This window comes from Myotis myotis, unplaced genomic scaffold, assembly GCF_014108235.1.
Source record: "Myotis myotis isolate mMyoMyo1 unplaced genomic scaffold, mMyoMyo1.p scaffold_m19_p_3, whole genome shotgun sequence".
NCBI classification, from domain to species: domain Eukaryota; kingdom Metazoa; phylum Chordata; class Mammalia; order Chiroptera; family Vespertilionidae; genus Myotis; species Myotis myotis.
Genome location: NW_023416335.1, coordinates 149,773,479 through 149,798,146, shown reverse-complemented (window position 1 = coordinate 149,798,146; position 24,668 = coordinate 149,773,479). Strand labels below are relative to the sequence as shown.

General features: G+C 43.2%; 1 protein-coding gene across 6 annotated transcripts in view; it reads right to left on the bottom strand.

The window, feature by feature from the left end:
- Window positions 1-24,668, bottom strand: part of GRIP1 (glutamate receptor interacting protein 1) — a 669,834-nt gene that overhangs the window by 31,397 nt on the left and 613,769 nt on the right. For all 6 annotated transcript variants that reach the window (XM_036297634.1, XM_036297637.1, XM_036297636.1 and 3 more), the window contains 5 exons: window positions 20,320-20,389; window positions 18,078-18,223; window positions 9,835-9,979; window positions 6,958-7,097; window positions 6,351-6,545 (listed from right to left, as the gene is read on the bottom strand). In XM_036297634.1, the coding sequence (XP_036153527.1) occupies window positions 6,351-6,545; window positions 6,958-7,097; window positions 9,835-9,979; window positions 18,078-18,223; window positions 20,320-20,389 (696 nt within the window). The remainder of the gene's footprint in view (window positions 1-6,350; window positions 6,546-6,957; window positions 7,098-9,834; window positions 9,980-18,077; window positions 18,224-20,319; window positions 20,390-24,668) is intronic.

Below are 24,668 nucleotides of genomic sequence, written 5' to 3'. Positions count from 1 at the left end.
ATGTGAGGACCAATGAAAAGATGGCCATTTGCAAACCAAGAAGAGAGATGCCTCAGGAGAAACCAACCCAGCTGACATATATTTTTGTTGTTGTTGCTAATCCTCACCTGAAGATATTTTTTCCATTGGTTTTTAGAGAGAGTGGAAGGGAGGGAGGAAGGAAGGAGGGAGGGAGGGAGAGAGAGAGAGGGAGAGAGAGAGAGACATCGATTGGTTGCCTCCTGAGCGTGCCACTCAGTCTGTGGTATTCTGTTATAGCAGCCCAAGCACATTAATACAAGGTAAGAGATTCAGTCTAAATTCCTTTCACTGAAAGTAATGTTAAGTTTTATTCATTTGCTTAATGGAAAATAGGTCTTCACAAATGTAGGTACTTCTGAAAGTTGATGGACTCTTGGTAATGACACTTATTTTTAGGATAACCATACCTCAGATATTTGTAAAATTCTGACACTCCAATATTAGGCAATTGTTTTTCAGTACCACAGTGTTGTGCAGATTAATATCTTCCATTTAGCTCTGAATTATCACTCAGTATTAATTTAGAAAAGTGAGCTAAACAAAGACTCATGTTCATAAGGTTTGAAATTGGAGAATGGTTTTGGAATTCAATCTTCAACTCTATAATTTAGGACTGTAGCTCCTGCCGTTGCTTCATTTTTGGAGCCAATTTTAGTCTAGCAAAGCAAGTCAGATAATTCCCTGCCAAATTGTTTCCTAAAGACCCAATTTTGTTAAAAATGAGAAAAATCAGATCATATGTTTGTGTAACTACTTGTAATTGTTCCTGCCAAGAGCTGTGTAAGGTGTTTGGATGAGACTGCGGTTTGAAAATGGCAGAGCTGCTCTCCCTTCTCTCAGAAATCACCTCAAATCAAAAAGGGATGGAAAAAAAAATAGAACGTGAACTCCATCTTTGGAAAAATTAGAATTTCAAACCATTATACACCAGAGATGTTACCAAATTCTGTGAAAGTCAAACAGGGTATGGGGGGTTCTGTTAAGAAGCCAAGAGGAGATACCTGTGGCCAGAGGTTTTAGCGAAGGCCCGGTCCTCCAAATCAGGGACCAAACGAAGCTTTGTTGGGAGCTCTAAGGACTGCATAGACTGGCGGCAGGAAGTGTCATGACACTAGGGAAAAGCTGGGGAGCTGGGCTGAAAGACAACACCTACGCATGTGCCAGACGCTGCAGGAAGCCAGCTAGTAGTGAGGCGGGCTAGCAGAGAGGGCTTCTGCATTGCTGGCCGTCTGCAGTTGCTGATGTCTCTGGCTGAGAACGAATGCACTCATCACAGATACTGGGAAAGGGTAGGTTTTGCTAGCCTGTAGCACAGCTTGGGCTCTTCTGTCTCAAGACCTCTTGCAAATTTCCAAATCAGTAGGAAATCATCTCATTCAAAGATGAGCAATAATTTAAAAGAAATTGGTATACCAAGTTGACGAGAGAGAGAGAATACTCATGAGAAAATGGCTGCCATAGAGCAAATGATAAATATAACCAAATATATCATCTCAAAATTTAAAAATTACAAACTGAAGCCATCATCTCTCTAAGAGATCAAAGCAGAGATATAAGAGGGCCAGGAAAACTGGGCAAAGCAAGGCAATAGTAGCAGTGAAACATAAGCTTGTAGAGCCCAGAAAAGAAGTGGAAGAGGGAAAAAAAGTCCCTCCCCCGCCACATGGGGAAAATACTGCTGAGTGTCTGGCTATGTGCTACTCTCTGTGTGGACCATGTTGTGTCCCCTAACCACATTAAAGGACAGTTGGATCTCTAGCTGTACATGTTGGTGTCTATTATTAGTCATCACCATCTTTATGAGATGAGAACTACAAGGAAGCATGGAAACAAATGAATAATGCACCCAATTCAAGTCATAAACAGAAAAAAAACCTCTAAGAAGAACACAATAAAGTTAATCAAATTAAAAGCAAAAATTTATTTTAAAAAATCAGAGTGGAACTAATAAGTAAATGCAAGAGTCAGTTCTTTGGGGGAAAATACTGAATAAAAACAAACCATTACCAATATAATCAGAGTGAAAAAACCATAAATACACCAAATATGGAACAATATTGAGGATATAATTCTAGAAACCTAGAATATAAAAATAATTAAACAAGAGATTACTTAATTGTATGCAAATACATATGAAAACCAGGATAAAACAATTTTTTCCCCGAGAGAATACAAATGATAAAAATGGCCTCTAGAGGGTTCAGCAATCCTACTTCTGAGTATATATCCAAACTAAATGAAATTGGTATCTTGAAAAAATCTATTCACTCCCATGTCATTGTAGCATTATTCATAATAGTCAAGATATGGAAACAACCTAAGTGTTTGTCAGATGAATGGATTAAAAAAAAAAAAGAAGTAAAACTCATAGGAACACAGAGGAGAATGTGGCTGCCTGGGGCTGGGGAAGGAGAGAAATAGAGAGATAGAGAGATGTAGGTCTAAGGATAAGGTGAATAAATTCTGGGGATTTAATATACAGCATGGCGACTATAGTTAATGATACTATTTTGTAATATTCTTTAAATTTGCTGAGAAAGCCGATGTCAAGTATTCTCACCACACACGCACACACACACAAATGGTAACTATGGGAGGTAATGGATATGCCAATCAACTCGATGGTGGTAATCATTTCAATATGATTCATACATATATATGTATATGTAAAATCACCACATTGCACATTTTAAATATATGCAATCTTGTCAATTTTACATCAATAAAGCTGAAAAAAGGAACTCAGAAGAAATATCTAAAGATATGATAAGGCAGAAATGTAACTACCTGAGCTGAGAGTCAAGAATTACAGACATCACAAGACCCTCACTGTCTATGAGAATGACAGAGTCCAGGCACCAACAAATCTCCTCTTGTATTGACTGACCTTTGCTAAATCCAAGGAAAGCAACCCTAAGGTTTTCTCAGAGTTAGAAGGAGGGATCAATAAGACAAGGGGGGCAAAAGCATATGATTTTGATAAGGCAGAAGGGCATGAATATAGAGCATGGGGACTGGAAGAAGCTGACCCAGAGGCTGACTAGAAAAAGTTTGCATCCTAGCTACACTCTAGAATCGAGAGTCATCATTATGAGACTTCCTTGAACACACTCCTTCTTTCTCTACCAGCTTTGATTACTCCATCCTTTCCCCCTTTTCATTGGCTACGTAATGCTTTGCACTGTTGGTTGGTTAATTGCCTGGCCCTTCAGCTGGGTAACCTCTTCCATGAGAACAAGGGCCACATCTCCTTTGCCCAACATTGTATGCCCCCTATACTGACCTTACGCTGTGCCAGCCATGAATGGGGCAGGCTTGACATTTTGGACAAAAGCAGGTAACAATAAGGAATGTAGCTGCAGAGATACAGGAATCAATGGAGGTGCAACATCCTATTGGAAATGGGGCAACTAATGTAGACTTACAGGTGCAGTGAGAACGTGCAATCTTTCTAGGAAATGGTAGAGCAGCTGAGAGGCCAGAGGGACAGGTGGGAGAGACAATCTACGTCTCACAACATGATAGTTAACTGGGGAAAAAGGACAGTTCCATGCCTTGCTTTAGAAAAGTTAATCCAGTGGTCGGCAAACAGCTGCTCGGCAAACCGTGGCTCGCGAGCCACATGCGGCTCTTTGGCCCCTTGAGTGTGGCTCTTCCACAAAATACCGACTTCTGAGCATGGGCCGTGAAGTTTCAATCGCACTGTACACGCGCGCCCGCACGCGGTTTGCCGACCACGGGTTAACCCAATATCAGAAGTAAAAGGGGAAAAAAACCACAGACTTTGAGTTCTTGGTAAAGAGTAAGCTCAAAATGAGTGACAGATGGGATATGACCATCAAAATTCTTAAATCGAGAGAGGCTGCACTGATAGGTTCTACAGTCTTCGGCGATAAAGGTGAAAGCCTTGGACTGCTCCGGGCTGTCATGATTGTCTGACTTCCTTCCTGAGTGCTACACTTTAATAAGGATGGAGTTAAATTTGAACATGTTCAGAAGAGAGGCCCCAGGATGATAAAGATACTCAAAAGTAAGCTGCGCAAGGAACAGTTGGAGGAACTGGGGCTATTTTGCTTAGAGAAGGAAAGACTGGAAGGAGGCATGATAACGGGCTTTGAGAATCTGAAGGGCTGTCAGCTGCAAGAGGCTTGTCTAGTTCCGAATGACCTCGAGGGCAGAACTAGCACTGATCGGATTTTCGCTCAGTGCAGCTGAAGACTCGGCGACAGAGCTACGTTCGTGGAGAAGGGAGAGCAGTGAGGGAGCCCCTGTCTCTGGGGTGCTCCGGCCCCAGCCCAGGCAGTGTGGTTCCGCAGCGAGGCTGGCCTTGCACCCAGGCTGCACTCGATGTCAGAGAGCTGACTTCTACATTCTCTCCCAACACTGAAATCCGGTGAGCAACGAGCCTTTTGACTTCTCTGTTCGTGATGGGAATCACTTGAGATTAATTTTGTGAAAGTGGTTTGTAAACACTAAAGTGCTTTATAGATACAAGGTCTTGTGACTATTTTCTCATCACCTTGTAAGACTTCAATTCTGTTCTGATTGCCACTTTCTCTACTTATCTCTAATTTCTCTTCAACCTCATAAAGATTTCTAATTGATAAATGCCAAATGTAATAGTATTGTGACTACTATTCCCTGTCTAGGATTTCAAATGTTCAAAGTGCTTTGTAAATAATAAATGATTCTTCATTTTTCACTGATGAGGCGAAGGCCCTCTATTGAGTATGCTGCTCATGGTGCTGATCCTGCAGTGTAAAGGGACGGGGTAGCTGAATTATTACACACCCACCTTGTGGGGTGGAATTCATTAAAGTCAGTAGCATGCTCACAACATGTGGTGTAACAAAATAGTCTCCACAGTAATAAGCGATCAGCAAACAAACACAGTAATAAATCAACCTCAGAGTCCACACTGACACAACTTGGCTTCTGCTCTCTGTCAGAGTGACCTCTGGTGGCCCACGAACTCTCAGACAATGAGAACACCAGTTTTGGTGGCATAGCTTACTTGTTACAAAGCATTACGACTTAGAAAAATTAACTGCCAGACACATAAATTCCCAAATCTATTTTGGGGTGTTCAAAATTTTTTTCCCACCAAACTCTAATATCATCTCTAATAAGCAATGACTTGAGAGCTCTAAAATATTTATTTTCCTTTTTCTCCAAGGGACTTAGCAGAGAGTGACACAGGCAAAGGCAAGTGGGGAGAAGAAAACCAGGGAGAAAGCAAACTGGATGTAAGTGCTCTTAAAAGGTTAACCAAATTACACAGCAACCCTCACACCCAAACGTGTGTTCTCAAAACTGTTCATCTATTTCATCCTCTGGCTGACGGACACCCAGAGCAGAAAGGGGATTCGGAGCTGAAGTTTATACAAGGCAGCGCAGAGAAGGTAAGCCTCAGATAAGGTGAAGTACAAAGAATTTTTGGATACACTTCTCTTTTGATGCTATGTACCATTGGGAGGGAAACAGATTTTTTTAAAAAAAATATATTTTATTGATTTTTTATAGAGAGGAAGGGAGAGGGATAGAGAGATAGAAACATTGATGAGAGAGAAACATCAATCAGCTGCCTGCTGCATACCTCCTACTGGGGATGTGCCCGCAACCAAGGTACATGCCCTTGACTGGAATCGAACCCGGGACCCTTCAGTCTGCAGGCCGATGCTCTATCCACTGAGCCAAACTGGTTAGGGCCAGATTTTTAAAAGAAGCTTTTTAGTTCATATTCTATATTCAGTCTAACACATTCTGTGTTTACTTTCTGTTCGTGAGTTTTAACTTTTAATGTAGGTTATACTTGTTCACATGATGATGTCTGCGAAGAGAACTCTATTAAATATTTTCATATGTTATAATTACAACTCTCTAATAATGAGTATTTGGGGAAACCCCTACAAGTTGTTTTTAAAAGTCAGAGGAGGCAGGAATAAATAGATCATTGGCTAATCTCTCATGCTCCTTGTCAGCACCCCAATCCATCTTTGCCGACAAGGTAAGACCATGGGGCTATCTTCAGTGAACCGTTCTGTTGCAGGGTTACCCTCATAATTAACTGATGCAGGAAGGACACGCTCCGGATGGAAGACTTGAACCTCGGCGGGTCTAATGGGGGGCCTGCTAGTGTTTGATAAATGTTCATGATTTATCAGCATTAAGGAGGAGGAAATGCGGGGACACTATAGCCATGTGTTCAATACGGTCACATTGACGCAGACATAAGTGAAAGGTGTTCTTTTCGTGGGGCAGAAGGTGGACCCTTGAGAAACATGGGCTTCAGCAATGACACTGCCTCTTTCCTCAGGCCCAGGACATACCTTGACTCCCGTAGCTGGCGTCGATTCCAGAGCCATCCCACGAGTCCACAGCACTGTCCACACTGGGCACAGTGGACGGGTACATGTCGGAGAGTTTGCCCGGCTTCTGTGCTGGCGAGGAGTCCTCCTCCATGTCTCCCAGGTCACCCAAGTGGCTGGGAGTGGGGAATTTCTTGGGACTTGACGCTGACTGAGCTTTAAAGACAGGAAAGAAGTTTAAGCATCAGCGTAAATTTAAAAGCATTTTTATTGCTTTTTTAAAATATTTTTATTGATTTCACAGAGAGGAAGGGAGAGGGAGAGAGATATAGAAACATCAACGGTGAGAATCATCAATCGGTTGACTCCTATACGCCCCCTACTGGGGATTGAGCCCACAATCTGGGCATGTGCTCTGATCAGGAATCCAACCAGCAACCGTTTGGTGCATGGACGACACCCAATCAACTGAGCTACACCAGCCGGGGCCATGTAAATTTAAATAAAAAGATAAACGTTCCCTGGCTAGAGAGTCATTTTCCTAGAAATGCACACAGAGACATTTGCCCATTCTTTTTGGGAAGGAAATGCACTGGAAATTCTTAACTGTGGCTCTCAACCCACTCACCATCTGTCTGTTTCTTAATTTTCAAGGTGACAGTCTCTCCCGCCATTTGTAGCAAGTGGATGGCCTCACTCAGGGGCTTCCCTTTCAAGCTGCTGCTGTTGATGGCCAGGATCCGGTCTCCGATGTGGATCGCGCCGGTTCTGGAACACCCAGGAGCAACAGGAAAATAGAAATAATCCCTGTGTGCTACTCAATATAGATTCCCGGCCATACTTTATATATTCATAATAATAAAGACTTGGCAAGGGTCTCTAGAAACCACGTCTAGCTTTCTCCCGGGCAACGTTACAAGACAACTGCATCTGTTGTGAATTACTTTTTAGTTTCGAATAAAATTAGAAAAATTGTTTTAATTAGTAGTTAAAGTGAACTTGTATGCTTTTTAATTCCAAGAAAGCAGAGTTATTTGGTAACCCTCTTAAAAATCCCAAGGAAACGAACAAGATTGGACAATGAATGTAGCGATGTTTAGCACGGGGCATTCCTTCTTCCTACAGATTTAAAAATGTTGAACATACTCATTCTCCCAGCTCACCAGAAGTGAGGTTTAGAGAGATGGGGACACACCCCGGACGCTGGTGTGGCTGGGCCCCCTGCTGGTGATTCAAAGGAAACGAAAAAGGCTGATCTCGGCAATCAATTGCTGTACAGTCATGCACCGCATAACAATGGAAACACCTCCTGGAAAATGTGTCGTTAGGCGATTTCCTTGTCTTGGGAACATCATAGAGTGTACCTAACATGAACCTAGATGGTGTAGCCTACCACACACCTAGGCTGTATGGTACAGCCTATTGCTCCAGACTACAGCCTTGCACAGCATGTTACTGTACAAAACAACTCGACATCAAATCAAGGCCAAGAGAAAATGATGCAACCAAGAGACTCAGTGAATACGAGATGTATGAGGATGCTGCCAGCATAACTCAATGTACTGTTTTACAACAAACATTTTTATATAAGTAGAAAAAGTACACTCTAAAATAACAACAAAAAGCATAGTATACTAAACACATAAACCGGTAGCACAGTCAGTAATAATCAAGTATTATGTACTGTGCATAACTGTATGTGCTATACTTTCATAAGGTTGGCTGTGCAGATTTGTTTACACCAGTGTCATCACAAACACGTGAGCAATGCGTTGTGATATCACATTTGGACAGCTATGATGTCGTTGGGTGTAGGAACTTTTCAGCTCTGTCATAATCATATGAGACCACTGTGTACGTGTGGTCATCGTTATGTAGCACATGACTGTGGGACTAGGTTTGAATCCAACTCTGCCACCACCAGCTGTGGGACCTCGGGACCCTATGTTAATCTCTGGGTGTCAGTTTCCTCATCACTACATGGGGGCAATCATCTTACTGGGAAGCCCTGAAGATTAAATAGGAAGCTGTATGTATAGGGTGCGGCACACTATTTGAAACGTGGAAATAAAAAATTAATTTATTGATCAATAAACTAATAAACCGATGGCCTTTCTTCTTCCCATGCTCACCCAGTTCTGAACGCGCAGGTTGGAATGTACAGTCCTCATGCTCAGCATATCTATCTTTGCTGGGGAGCACTGGGTGGGGAAGGAGTAGACCCACAGCAGGAAGCTCAGGGATAGTGGAAAACCCAGATCTCTCTGTGCTGAAGGCTGCGGAGAGGGAATCCATGCGCTGGCCTCCTGTGCCCTGCTCACTAACTGCAGCGAGGGAAGGGGTCAGCCCAGTGCCCAGGGCTGCTTGTGACTGAGCGCTCTGACCACAGCTGGCTCTGGGGCAGTGGGCAGCTGTGCTGGGAAGCAGAGGAGACACTGGATCGTGCAGGTTAGCGGGGGGGGGGGGGGGGGGGGTAAGGGGGCGCTGCTTAACAAGTCCACCAATGCATCAACTCTCAAAGAATTCTTCCCCCTGAAAAAAAAAATCACTTCATTCTCTCATGAGGAATCTCCAGATTATGAAAGATCTGTGTTGTAAGCCATACAACACTTGACCAGTAGCTTGCTAAAGCAGAGAAACAGTAATCTTTTCTCGTGTGCTCCCTAACAGAGATACCTAGAACAGGGGGACGCCTGAAGAATACCATGTTACAGGTGTCTCTGTTAATATCAGGTTATGAAATTCTAACAGGGTGATCCGTTTGAGCGGCCTCAGGGCCCTCGCCTGACAGATGAAAATGTTGGCTGAGATGATTTCTAAGGTTCCTCGCAGCTCCACAGCTCTGCAACGCTACGTCTCTATTCTGTTGTCCTCCAGTGTCAGCATGAATGATGTGCGTGCGTTCCTGAGCCGGGTTACAGGAGGCCAGGACTGGCTGTGATGCCTGGACCATCCCCCACAACAGGTCTCAGGAAGATGCAGTTTAGCAGGGGGCTGGGATGTGTGCTCATGAAAACAAATTGCCAAGGGAACATTCCAAATTGCAAGATATCATTAAGATGCTGCACTTTGCTTCCCGAAATCTTTGAGGATACAGCCTGTGCCATCCTCTCCTGAAAAACAGCAGCTGAGGCCATGCCTGTCCGGGGAGAGGCTCAGCGGACGTTTGCTGAATTGAACTGGACAAGCCTCTTAACCTCCCTGAACTTCAGCCTCCTTCTCTCAAAATGGACAGGCTATAAATCTACCTCCAGTCAATTGTGGTCCGTTTATACATTTCTAGAGACTAATATCAATGCTCAGCCCCTGGCACCTTTCACCGCCAGTAAGATGCCCCTCAGAGTCAGGTCGGAGCAATGCCCAAGAGCTCTCAAAGCTCTACAGTCGATCTGGGAACAAACCCACAGAAAACCCACACAGGGGAGGGGAGCACGTGTGTATGCGGCTGTGAGGAAGGAAACCCATCTCGGACCCAGGTAACTGGAGCAGTGTCTTCAAATTGTACCTTTCAGCTAATCCCCCTTTAGTGAGGCTTGAAATGATTATAGGATCGAATGGCTCTTCAGTTCCTGAAATCGTGATGCCGAGGGGCCCCCCGTAGCGCTTCAGTTCCACAGTGTAAATAATTGCCCCGGAACTTTCTTGCTCATCTGCAATAAATGGCAAGGAGTCATAATTGGTTTCTTTGAAAAAAAAAAAAAAAAAGCAAAGTAATAAGACAAATATATTCAGACATAAAACAAGAAATTCAGAACATCGGCACCAGCACATTATGTCGAAGAAAATAATTATTTGGAGAAGTAGCATTTCCTTCATAGGATATCACATTCTAACAGAGAACATCCTAATGACTTATGCTTTAAACCTGAAGAGAGCCACCAGGTGCCCTGCAGGCCCTGCACGCATGCCCATGCCTTGCATGGTGCTGGCCCAGCATTTTGTGAGTGTGCCATCGATACCAGCGGAAGGAACACACGGCTGAGGAGGCAATTAGGGAGGAGAGAGTCATGCAGTGACAAAGAGATCAGGCCACGCAATTCCTATTTTCAGGCTTTACAGCCAGCTAACTTTCAACACAGAAAAGTCGACTTTACTCAGGGTTGGAGCAAGCTTTAACTTATGTGCATGGTTAAGTGGGGCTTGGAGAGGTTGGTTGGCCTGGAAATCTAGAATCCCTTACATATCATCCCACCGACTGTGTCTTCCAATGTACATCCTGTTGATGAACTCGTGGATTTGAAAACAGGTTTGAATGATTACCTCTCCTCAGTTTTTGAATCAAAAGCTGTGTTAGGTTATGTTTCGGTAGCATACACCCGGGTGTCACACTGTCATACATTTATTTTGGCTGCTTTACATTAGCACAAGGGAAGACATCTGTGAACGGGTCTGCCTAAAGCCTCGGTCTGAAAGACGTCTTGAGGTGCCTTCAGCATCAGTGGGTGTTTTGACTGTGTCAGGCTTGCAAATACAAAACCTGTTTCGTATTTGCTGGTGGCATGGTAAAGATTTTGAGCATTTCTTGTTTTATTCCTTGGGCCTCAGGGGGCTGTGCCTGGTTAAGGAGCTATTTCATTTCTGTACCCAAGGACGCAATGAAATGGTCTGGAAGCTACTTTAACAAAACAGTCAGCTTTTACAGTCAGACTGTGTCATGGCGAAGCATTAACGCAGTCACACATCTACCTATCCGTCTGTATCTATCCATGGATATGAAAATCAGGCAAAATGGAAACATTAAGTGAATATTTAATGATATTAAAATTTTTTGCCAATATTTTAAACTGTGATATTTAATTATATATCTTAGAAGTCTTAAATTAGGGCGGGAGTATAGACCAGCAAGATTGATCATAAGTTACCACCTGTTAATGCTAGGTGACGTATGATGGTTTATGACACCATTTTTCTCTATTTTTAAATATTTGAAGTTTATATAATAACATTTAAAATGTAATAAAATGTTATTTTATTAAATGATATTTAATACATTTGTAATAATATTTAATTTAATAAAAACATTAATTCCCTCAGAAAACTCTGTGATGCCTTGAGTAAACTGACATTAATTAGTTTGGTTTGCTCATCTTCATATACTGTGGTGGAGGCCCATTTGCCCACCAGGCGAGGTCCCAGCGCATCCCACTGCCACCTGCACTAGAGGAGGCAGACATCTCAGCTCTGCCCCGGGTTTCATAACAGTGGTTTCTTCCACATGTTTTCCTGATAGGGATCCAGCCTTTGTCCCTCTCCCTTGCATTGATTTTCACCGGTGCTGCCAGCCTATAATTCCCTTTCCGTTCTTCCTGGAATATTTCAAAGGCATAAATCTGAATGTCACTCTCTTACTTGATGCTTTTCATTGGTTCCCCAATTCCTTAAGAATAAAATACAACCCCTTTCTGTGCGCGAGCTGAGCTGGGGCCGCCATGTCTCCAGAGGGCCACCCCCTTCCCATTCCAGCCCAGCCTCCTACATTCTTCCTCACCTAGTTTCTGTAAAAGCACTTCCCTGACGTCTTTAACCTTGCACATGCCACTCACTGGGCACAAACACCTTTCTCTCCTGGAGAACTCCTACTGGGGCCTCAGCACTGGGCGCAGATGTCTTGTCTTTCAGGAGGGCTTCCCGGCTCCCCCGCAGGAGCTCCAGGCCTTTCCTGGGAGAGCCCGCACTCCTGTGCATTCTTCTAGTGCTTCTCACCTTTTAATTTTAATTCTTGCCTCGGCCCCGCGATGAGGAGAGAAATTAAATTAAAATTCTTCCTAACGAGAGAAATAGGAAGGGCTAAGATTCACTCAGGTAGGGCTGAGCTGTGGAGGGCCACTCACCACTGTGATGTAACATCTCCGGTTCCTAACTCTCTGAGATGAGAACCAATTTTTGCCCCCACCCACTGAGAAGGCACGCGCTCTAGCCAGTCCTGTTCACTAGATGCTTAATTATCTCTCTCCTTGTCTCTTCCATTAGAATAAGATCACCTTGAAAACAAGATTTTCATCTTCGTATCCCCAGAGCCTAGATCTAGGACCCCAAGGCTGCTGCAGTAGATGCCTGAACAGGTGAGTGAAGATGAATGAATGTTCACGTCACCAGCTCCGAGGGAAGAGAGCTCTGGGAGCCACCCTCCCAGCTATTCCAAGGCCTAGTTTCCTTTTCCAAAGTGATGTAAATCCAACCTGGCTCCTGCCAAGTGTGAGGGTAAGACCGGGGCTGCCTCTGTGGGAACAGCAGACCTGGAGCATCCTCCCCTCACAGTCCCGAGAATGGCTGCGCCAGCTCCAGGCTGCACGTCCAGGCCCATCTGCCGCCTAGGGCTGGAGCTCAACTGGCACGTGCACGGCTCTGCAGTTGAGGAGCTGGCAGGAATGCCCGTGATGCTCAGGCCATTTTGGAGGTGGAAGCCCTCCAAGTCACTCTCTCCTCCAGGCTGCTCCAGCGTAGAAAGCAGCAACTGGAGGGTTTAAGGAACAGAAACTTTCTGAAAAGGAAAAATGCAGGATCACCAGTAAGTTGCTACGGGAGCCTAACCAGATGTTAATGATATTATAAGCAGCTTTTACATCACAACAGAAGGCTTACAACTATTAGTGAAAGACATGACAGGGGGCCAGTCTCCTTGTTTGTTCTGCTTGGCTCTAGTTAAGAAAATGAATGGGACCACGGAACAGATGCGGAATTGCAGCATTAATTATCAGCAACGTTGTTTTTGGGCTTCTCAAGTGCCTCCTGTTTAACAGAATGAGCGCTCTCTGGCGTGAATCCATAACGGCAGCTGCTCCTGTGGCCGAATAGGAGGCTTGGATTTGGGGGAGAGCCTTCGGAATGCCTAACTGTACAGGTCAATCAGAGTTCATTTTAAACTAAAAGTGATGGGATGCATTTCAGAGTATGGCCACCTTTCTTGGAGGGGGACAGCTTGAGTAAATGAACCATTTAGAACAGCTTCCTTACTGTGGTGTGGTCTCTGCAGACCCCTAGAAATGATTGGAGACAGATTTGGAAGCCTCCATTAACCTCTTCCTACAGTTCCTCCAAATTCTATGCTGTTTTGCTTCAAGGTTCCTTCTCAGATCACCAAACTCTTGCATCTGCGTTTCTAGTGAATCTAGATGCAACCAAGGCAAAGCAATAGATTTTATTTCAAGAGGGTTATTTGCATCTTTGGGGACCTGGGGATTGGGTAACAGCCATTGTTTTGGTGCCCGGGACCCAGGCAGGAACGGTTTGGCTCTACTTAATTTATGTTTCTGTGGTAATGAAAGAAAACAAGTGCAAAGGCTCCTGAAGGCAGAATGGTCTTGAATATAGAGGGAAGGAAATGTCTATAATCAAGTGTTCCAAAGATTGAGCCATTGTAAAATGAAGCTAAAATTAGCGTTAGTAACACCCTAATAATGACTGTTGATCATTAGCATTCATTGGGCCTTATTAAGTGCCAAACATTATTGCTGAGCACTTCAATTTATTACCTCCTTTGATCCTAAGACAGCCAGACGAAGTAGGCAGTAAATGGACATTTACAGATGAGGAAACTGATGCTCAGAGAAGTTAATTTCCCATTTCCCAATGTGTCAGTTGGGAAGCCAATCTAGTGTTTTGTTTTTTTTAATTTTATTGATTTTTTACAGAGAGGAAGGGAGAGGGATAGAGAGTTAGAAACATCGATGAGAGAGAAACATCGATCAGCTGCCTCCTGCACACTCCCTACTGGGGATGTGCCTGCAGCCAAGGTACATGCCCTTGACCGGAATCGAACCTGGGACCCTCCAGTCCCCAGGCAGATGCTCTATCCAGTGAGCCAAACCAGCTAGGGTCAATCTAGTGTTCTTAATCATTTTCTTCTTCAGCTTCTCCCAGAAAGGACTAGAAACAGTTAATTTAGACGCTCTCAAATGTCTCATTCAATATTCTAGTAAATGATTGCAACTGGTGGTCACTGACCAAACACTATGGCCTCACTCTCCTGCGATAAGCCCTCCGCACTGGCTTCTGGGGTAAGTTCAAATGTCTTAACATGGTTAAGAAGGACCATGATGATTGGCTTTAGGAGAGCTTTCTTCTCTCCTACTGCCGAGTCCTTACGCATCGTTTTTGCTTCAGCCACGTCTGGTACTAAGATGTGCCATGCTCTCTGGCCTCCTGCTTGGTTCATACTCTTCCTCTGGTTGATTCTAACAATACCTCCCAGACAATGTCAAGACAGAGATTGTTCGAAGCATTCCTTGAGCTCTCCAGGCATCAGGGCTGCCTGTACATTCTGCTAACATTTTCTGCACACCCTTAGAACATGCATCATGTTTCTCTTATAAGGCGGTGACTGATATAAGGGCAGGCAGGGACTGTGTCCTTTTTAATCTAATTGGCAGTCCCTGGCATAGTAGATTCCACCTCATAGACACTAAATAAATTGTGTGACTGAATGAAAAACAAAGACTTAATGTTTGAGAATAGTTCTGCCATCTCCCTGGGTAAGGTGCAAGGCAGAGCAATGAAACCAGTGAAGCTGGAAAATATGCTCAATAAGCATATCCTAATTATCATCATGTTAGGTATAGAGATTATACCTAACATGAGATTATAGCGGGAAAGGTCTAAAGGGGGAAAATGAGCTGAAGGAAAGCAACGATTCACGTTTCTGAAACTCCTCCCAATGTGCCTGCTCAGCTTGGCTTTGGAACTGGAGCATTGCCAACCGGGAGCTCCAAATACTGACCAAATACTATGGCCTCATTCTCCTGTATATTCCTCTGTCTTGGCTTTTTTGCTCTGCAAGGAAGGTAGCTGAGACCTGCTTCGCTTGGCAAATCGTGCAAAGTGGGGTTCTCCACGGGGCCTTGCCTCTTCTCTAGGACAGAACCGAGTGTTGCTGGAGGCTTTATCCCTCCAAAAGGAAAGTGCAATAGAAGCATGCTTGTAAGGAGAGGAATGCAAATGTTGGCACAAAAAGCAGTTGCTTGGGAAATAATAAGTAGAAACCTATGCATATTTTAAAATGTTGGTTATATATTTGGACAGAATCGTCCTTACCAGCTGTGCAAATTGGCTGTAACTACCAATTTGTTTTGACTTTGAGTAGGAATCGGCAACACATTGCCTGACATAACCATGAACTCAAGGTCTAGATGGTTTCACTACAGGTGACTCCAGAACTTGCATAATAACTCATTATTGGTTTGGATGAAATTAGAAACAGTAGAAGCTCTCTTAACCAAGCTCCAATCACCCAATTGACTAGACTACTTGTGGCTCTGCATTCTCCGCGAGATTCCTGGCGGATGCCATGGACTGCTGCGGATTAGTAGGTCTCCCTCTTTAGTGCCCCGTACTTCTGCTCCTGCTACCTCTTGAGTTATAAGTTTGAAATTTTAGAGTCAATTACATTTATCCCCAAGCCTGTTTTATCCAAGTTTTACTTGTTATTGTAACTATGTAATTTAATGAATCTTACATAATATATAAAACATGAGTATAGTGGTTCTATGAAAATAAAATCAAATGCTTTGGAAAGATTCTATAAAAGGGGTTCATTAAGCAAACATGAACGTATACTTATTAATTATATAGAGGAAAAAGTCAAAAACATTTGGGAAAATAAAAATCTAGATGGAGCAAGCATTCTGATTGCATTGAATTTTTAAAATCCTCACCATATTAAAACAAATGAACAAAAAAATCTAAAAGTGGAAATCATAAATCGATTATCATGGGTATAGTTTGGGCAAAGAAACAGGCAACAAGACATGTAACTATAATCTGCAGAATATTCTTAGGAAAGGCCTTGACTTCACTGGTAAGACTGGCAAAATTTTAAATTAAACATTTATATTATGGATATACTAGAGGCCTGGTGCACAAATTCGTGCATGGGTGGGGTCCCTTGGCCTGGTCAGCCATCGGGGCTGACTGGTGCCGCGGGAGGTTGAAGGGGGGATGGGGGGTGGGAGACCACGGGAGGTTGGCCAGCAGGGGAGATGGGGAGGGGCTGCTGGAGATTGGCTGTCTGGCCCTGATCAGGGCCAACCGGGACTAGACAGCGGGGGGGGGGGGGGGGGGGGTGGATGGGGGGGGTGGAGTGGCTGCGGGAGGTTGGCTGGGGGAGGGGACACGGAAGGTTGGCTGTGGGAGCATACTGACCACCAGGGGGCAGCTCCTGTGTTGAGCATCTATCTGCCCGTGGTGGTCAGTGCATGTCATAGCGACCGGTCGACTGGTCATGCTCTCGTTTGGTCGTTCAGTCACTTAGGCTTTTATATATATATAGATATATTTTCCATAATTCCCCACATTTTGCTGACTCTTTCAATTAATGAACTTTTCCCAATAAGCTCTGGTTCTTATCATAATTAGATAAAAGGGCTTCTACTGCAGGGCTACTCGGAGTGTGGTCCTTGGACCATAGCAGCATAATGAGGAAGTTTGCTGGAAATGCAGAATCTCAGGGCCCCATTTGGGAGCAATGCCCAAGAACTGTGTTTCTTTAAAAAAATAATTTTTAATTTTCCTATTACAGTTGACATACAATATTATATTAGTTTCAGTTATACAACATAGCGATTAGACATTTAGGTAACTTATGAAACAATTATTCTGATAATTCTAGTACCCATCTGGCACCATACAGAGTTCGTATAGCATTACTGACGATATTCCCCGTGCTGTACTTCACATTCTGAGTCTACTTTGTAGCTACCAGTTCATGCTTCTAAATCTTTTCCCCGCTTGTCACCCATCCCCCCACCTCTCTCCCATCTAGTAACCACCAAAAAGTTCTCTACGAGTTTGTTTGTTGCTTTTTTAAAAAAATCTTTACCTGAGGATATGTTATTGAATTTTTATTTTTTAGAGAGGGAAGGAGAGAGAGAGAGAGAGAGAGAGAGAGATCAGTTGCCATTGGTACGCAACCTAACTAGGGATTGAACCCACAACCACTTTGGTGTACGGGACAACACTCCAACTAACTGAGCCACCCACCTAGCTGGGACTTGTTTGTTCATTTCTTTTTTAAGACAAGCTCTTTAGGCGATCCTGAGGCCCACTAAGGCTTGATAAGCACTGCTCCAGTGGATGCATATATTGCTGGAAGCACTAAAAATGGACACAGCCCTTTTAGAAAGAAACATGGTAGAAGACTCATCAGGAATCCTAAGATTTCCATCTCAAACTGACTCAGCAATCTTCTAGGGATATTTCCTAATGAAATAGTTCAAAGGATGAACAACTGAATAAAGATATCTATGCCTAAAGATATCCGTGATTGCACTATCCACAATAATAAACAATTAAAAGAAATCTAAGCAAGAAGAGAAGAATGGTAAATAAATTGCAGGCAGTAAATAAAAAATATAGTAAGGGTTTGTAAAATGATAACTGGTTTATAAAATTAAGTAAAAATGTAACATGCACTATGGTTATAATTATGAAATATAACTATCAACTTGAAAATGACTTGTTCCATTGTACTAGGGTGGTACTGGGTGATAATTTAGTTTTCATCTTTAAAGATTACTTAAATACAGTTGTAATAATGGTTCTATAATGACACTATCTTAATGATATCATTTAAAAGCACCATTACTTAAAATTGACACTAAACTCTCAATGCACAATTTAAAGCCCCTTTTAACTATGCAAAACTCCGCTGCAATGTCACCAGCCAGCTGTTGTATGTAAAACATCAAGATCTAATATCCTCTGTGGCAGATGGGCAGTTAGAGACACCAGTTCCAACGGCAAGGCTATCAATACCTGAATTGTCTTCATCTTTGCGGATTTTGAGCTTCACCAGATCTTCGCACTGCTGGAGGATCTGAACGGCGTCTTCCATGGAGCAGTTGTCCAGGCGGATGTTGTCTATTGCAAGCAATTTATCTCCAAGTTCCAGCGTTCCGGTCCTGTTGGCAAATGCATAGCAACACGCTAACGATGATGAGCACGGACCCAGGCCATTTCAGAGGCGTTAGCATCATGCAGCATGATGGTAATCTTAGAGGAAAAGCGGTTCCTCAACTGCTTTTAAATTGAATTTTATTGACAACTCCCCCCGCCCCCATTCCCTAAGTCTTATTTTGGATGGTCGCCATGACAAGAAATCGCAGAGTATTAAAAACAGCTTTTTCTTGTGCTGCCTTCTATAAGCGAGGACAACACTGTCAGCCTCACTCAGGAATTCTAAGGCTCCCAGGAAGGGAGGGAATGTCCGGCCTCCTATGCTTCTCCACGTTGTCGTGCCACTTTGGACCCTTGGCTGTCGCTAGGACAGGGTGGAGGGAGCGAGGGCAGCCAAGGGGGGAGGGACAGAGTGGAGGGCTGAGACGCGGCGCCTCTGCCATTCCCACCTGCGCGGGGAGCTCATGGTGGGGAGAAAAGGTGACTTCCACGCTTGCTATCTGGAGTGTGGCCATGGAGGGCCTAATACTAGCTGTGGACCCCTGTGGGTCTCTGGAAGTTTGTAAGGTCCATCAAGAAATAAGAAAAATGATACGATTGTATATGTGTTTGTGTGTGCGTATATGTATACACATATAATTGTAAATAAGGTTATGTTGTTTTAAAAAACGTATTTTTATTGATTTCAGAGAGGAAGGGAGAGAGAGAAACATCAATGATGAAAGAGAATCATTGATCTGCTGCCTCCTGCACGCCCCCCACTGGGGACCCAGCCCAGGGCATGTGCCCTGACCAGGAATTGAACTGTGACCTCCTGGTTCATAAGCCAATGCTCAACCACTGAGCCACGCTAGCAATAAAGTTATGTTTTGATAAGAACTATCTTTTATGCTTTGGGTCCGCGAAAGAGATTGCTAATTGCTTCCCAGCATCTCTTCTCTCCTTCCTGCTTTGGGATCACGCCCTAGCGATGCACACCCCAGACTCTCTCGGCCCACTCCTACCTCCCTTCTGTGGCTAGAAGATTGCAACACTGAGCAAGCTGTGAGGATGGCGAGCTGCTTCCCAGCCCTGCAGGGCCTGCCCCACTCCCCACGGTTATGTGAGAGACAAACTGCTGCCTTGTTTGATCCACTTTACCTATGAGTCTCTTTGTCACAGTGGAGCCTCTACCTATATACACCGACACTCACACACTGTCCTTACTACCTTTTTTAAAAACAGATTTATGCATTTATTTATTTTTTAAAATACTGATTTCAGAGAGTAAAGGAGAGGGAGAGAGAAACATCAATGATGAGAGAGTATCATTGATCGGCTGCCTCTTGCACACCCCGCACTGGGGATGGAGCCTGCAACCCAGGGATGTGCCCTTGACCGGAATCGAACTCAGGACCCTTCAGGCCACAGGTTGATGCTCTCTATCCACTGAACCAAACCAGCTAGGGACTTACTATTTTTTGAGGGTTAAAATATTTCTTTAATGAAATGGCTGTGATAATAGGTGGGATTTTTTAAAAAGTCCTTAACTGGAAAGTAAAAAAAAAAAACAACACCCCAAAACAGTCTTACAGTAGTGTTCCCCAATCATTTAAAAAATATTTTTGATCCGTGAAACCAAAAGTTTGAGACTTCCTGATTTGGATGGATATGGACCAAATAGGAGATAAAACATAAAGGCTGAATGAAGGACCTGGCTGGGCCAGAAGGACATCCTGGCATCTAGCAAAGCTCTTGCACAAGCTACTGTCTCCACGTGGGGTGTCTGGTGTACCTAAGGCCGCTTTCAGATTTCCAGTTGGAGAATGAAAGATGGAATATGATCAGTGAAGGAGAGCCTCTGTTGGACTCATAAAAGGCCTTACAATACATTTTCAGGCCTGTGCTTTCTGTACTGGGTGCAGAAATAAATCAGCATGCTGAGGAATTTCTACAACAGCACTGACATTGGGAATACCAAATATGACTGATTCATGGCAGCTGCCTGGGATATATTGAAGCTACCACGATCCATTAGCAAGGTCTGCCTAGGGTGTGGCCGGGGTCATTTCTGCTTTACGAAGAAATGCCTTGGAATAAACAGAGAAGACGTTTTCCTTACCTGTGTGCCACACTGCCTTTTTTGATATCTGAAATGACAAGGGGATCTCCCGGTTTTCTACTGGACGGAGCTGTAACAATGAAGATAGAATAGTCACATCTTTATATCCACGATTCACCTACTATACATTTCCTATTTTATAACAACTGTTAATGCAAGTATAATTTGTATGTAAAGCAAAGATGATCAACAAATGAATTAGAAATGTGCACACTACATCTTCTTGATGTAAACATGTTTATATTACCTACACTAATAAAAGAGAAACATGCAAATTAACCATCATTCTGCCACTCCACTACACCCACCAGCCAATCAGAGTGACTATGCAAATTAACCCAACAAAGATGGTGGTTAATTTGCATACACAGGTGCAGAAGGAATCCTGAAGATGACTGAAGATGACTGAAGATGGCGGTGGCCACAGAGCTGGAGAGAGCAGGAGGCCTGGGTTGCTCCCAGTGATGGAGGAAGCCAAGCTTCCCACCGGCCCTGGACTCCGCTCAGGGAGTGGCTGGGGGCCTGGTCACCAGGGGCAACCCCGGCTTCCAGCCTGCCCTGGGCTCCCTTTGAGGAGCTGGAAATAAAAAAAAAAAAAAAAAGGAGGGGCTGGGAGCAGCCGGAATGGAGAAGCCAAGCTCGCTGCTGCAGCCAGACCAAAGGCCTGGGTCCCAGGTGCCAGAGGAAATCCGGTGCTGGCAGCCAGGGGAAGGAAGGCCTATTGCACGAATCTTCATGCAACAGGCCACTAGTAGTATTTATAAACTTAAAAACTAAAGCATAGCCATTTTAAATTTGTAATTGCAGAAAACAATCGGAGAGCTGCCCATCAGATCTAAATCTATTTTTATCTGTGGTTCTCATGAGAGGGAGACGAAGGGTGGATTCTCCACTGGGCAGGTTGCAGGCTCAATCCCCAGTAGGGGGCATGCAGGAGGCAGCTGGTCAATGATTCTCATCACTGATGTTTCTATCTCTCTCTCCCTCTCTAAAATCAATAAAAATATATATTTTAAAAACTCACTGGGGGCTCCTGTTAGTGGTACTCATGTGTGTTCCCTTTTCCGGTCCTTAACGCCTTTCAAGGGAGAGATACCATTGTCATGGAAATGTACTGTACTACTCAAGTGTCCTGGGTGGGAATGTGGATGAGAATCACTGATTTAAAGTTTTTTATTTTCCCAGATGGAAATCTCTTGCTAGATATACTATAAATCTTTAAATTTTGTTTACAAATTCATACCTGGAATGCTCTAAAATATTTTGGAATGTGACTATTTTATTTTATTGACAGTAGTAAATATTTGGTGCTACTTAATTACATTTTTATGCATATTCATAATATAGTCATGTACATATAACCTCTATGGAGTTTACAGATAAAATTATTATCTGGCACAGTAATCAATTTTGAGCTTTATAAATTTTCTTAGGAATATTTCCATTTTATGAGAATGAAAAAAAAACTAGTAATGAGTCTATGTAGAATTAATCTTGAAAATGAACTCTAGTCCTAATAAATTCAAAAATATCATCTTAATTTAAGAATTTAGAAGTATCATTTAATTTAGGCTGATACTTAAAATTAACCATACCAACATTTGTAAAAAAAACGATTTGCTTCCAAGAGGAGATGTTTTGCCAACCTAAGCTTGTAGTGATCATTAAAAGGCCCCTAAAGTAAGATTTTCTTATAAACAGTCTGATCACCCCATAATAATCATAGAACCATATCATAGCCCGTAATCCCATCTGAATCCCAGAAAAATGTTTATGCACAAGAACAGATGGCTTAATATCTGAACACAACATTGAAAGAAAAAGCAAACACATATACCAATACCATACCCACTGTCTAAATTAGTGCATAGGAAATGTTAATGGGACTTCATTCAATCATTATTCTTGGCTTCTAGCAAAGAATGCAAAACATTCTATTCACTACAATTAATTCATAACTCTATCTCCACGCAATGATGTGAAATAATTCCTCTAGAGAAATATACACATCTAGCATTTTTACTTGTGCCATATTTCAGAACAGCAAATTGTTCTGGGCATGGGACACAGAAATAAAAACTTTGTTATTACCAGCAAAAACAACTTTCCAAGCATCTGCCAATGAATTTACACAATATTTTGCCAAGCAGAATCCACCATGACACAACACTCAACATATCTCTTGGTTTTTTTTGTTTGTTTGTTTGTTTTTTTTTAAAAAAAAATCCATGTTCCACTGAAATGATCTGAAACAAAACAATAATAGATGTACCATCAAACCCATCTTTGGGTATCATCTTTGCAACAGGGGAAACAAGCACTGTGACCTCTTGGACAAACCCATGCAGATTTCCAGAGATGTCGGAAACTTCTCATGGTCTACAGACAAGTATGGTGGCCATTCCCACATTTATTAGATACTTCTCTTTCTCCTTTAACCAAGGCCATGCCTGAGGTTTGAAAGGGTCTTCAGGGTGGATGACCATCGGAGGGGTAAACCTGAACCCAGAAGTGGGGCCAAATCTCTATGGGCTGCTGACAGTGTCACTGCCAGGCCCACCAAGCACGTTAAACGTGGCAATGCATGTTCTGGGGACTCTGTCATGGTGTGAACACCCTGGCATCGTATTTCAACTATCCACTCACTACCTGAGAAGAAGTCATACACCAAGCATGCTTTGCAAGGATTGTAGTGCTTTGAGAAAATTTAGTTACCAATATATCAAAATTGTAGATTTCATATAAATGTATAGCTTCTTTAAAAAAATTAGAGGTAATATGGTATAGTGGTTACTGGGACTTGGCAGTCAGAGTGCTTGGGTTTAAAATCCTGGCTCTACCACTTATTAGCCATGTGAGCTTGAGCACGTAGTGTTTAGGCACCTTAGTCTCCTAGTCTGTACAATGGTGATGAAGATAGTAACAGTGCTTGTCTCATACAGTTTCTGTTGTAGGTTGTTCTCACATGTAGAGTGATTGGACCAGAGCACGTGAAATGCCCCTCATAGTGTTTCTTGTTGGTAGGATTTCCCAGCCGCACTGGACTCGTTTTCCCACCTCCCTCCCCTTTAGGTGGAACCTTCCTTCTCCCTTTGTTCGCTTTAAAAAAAATTTTTTTTAAATTTCTTTTAAATATAGTTTACATTCAATAGTATCTTGTATTATTTCAGGTGTTTAGGACAGTGTTTAGACAACCATATACTTTACAAAGTGTTCTCCTCGATATTTCCAGTACCCATCTGGCACCGTACATAGTTATTACAATACTAGAGGCCTGGTGCACAAATTTGTGCACTGGTGGGGTCCCTCTGGGTCGCCTGCCGAGATTGGACCCCAGCTCACGCCCCCAGCCTTGCAGCCCCAGCTCTTGCCCCCAGCCTCACAACCCTACAGCCCCACCTGGCACCCCCATCTTGGCCTGGTGCCGCCACCTCAACTGCTCCACCATCCTGCCTGCAGGGCAATTGATCAAGGCCCATTGGGGCCGGGCCCCCTGCCTGGCTCCCTCAGTGCCTGGTCACCATCTGCGGGGCGATCGGCTGATACCTGCAATGTTCCGTGCCACCCCCTGGTGGTCAGCACACATCATAGCAAGTGGTCAAACTCCCAGTTGAACGACCGCCCCAGGGATAATTTGCCTATTAGGCTTTTATTATATAGGATTATTGACTATGCTGTACTTGACATCCCCACGACTATTTTGTCACTACCAATCTGTACTGCTCAATCCCTTCATCTTTCACCCCATCTCCCAACCGCCCTCCCCTCTGGCAGCCATGAGTCTGTCACTGTTCTCATTGGAAGGATCTCACTCATTAACTGGCCTCACTCCTGAGGGCTTCTGAGAGTGAGACACTTTGAGTGGTGTGGGTCTATTTTCACTCATGACTCATGGACCCATCAATTTGGAAAGCTATATCCATCAATGCGAGGCAATTTTATACAATGATTTGATGCTTCACTTTTCTCTTTCTTTCTGTAATGGTTGTTATTTGAACTTATCCTGTATAATTCCTCTCTATTCTAGATCCCTCATTTACTTTTGTTCCAATTTCTGGAAATTTTCCACAAACTTATTTTCTAATATTTTATTGACTTTTATTTTCATTTCTGCCATATTATTATGTTTCTAAAGCTCTTTGTTCCCCTCTGTATGTTATTTTGCAATAGTACCGGTAATCATTTCCTCCCTCCTATGGATATAATATCTTATGTTGCTAATGATGTTAATGATAGTTTTTTTTCTTAAGTTTTCTTCTTCCTACATGTGCTCTTTCTCTGTTTCTCTTCCTTGTTTTTGGTGACAGTCTTGCATATTAGATTCTCTCCTCAAGTGTCTGTTTTTGTTG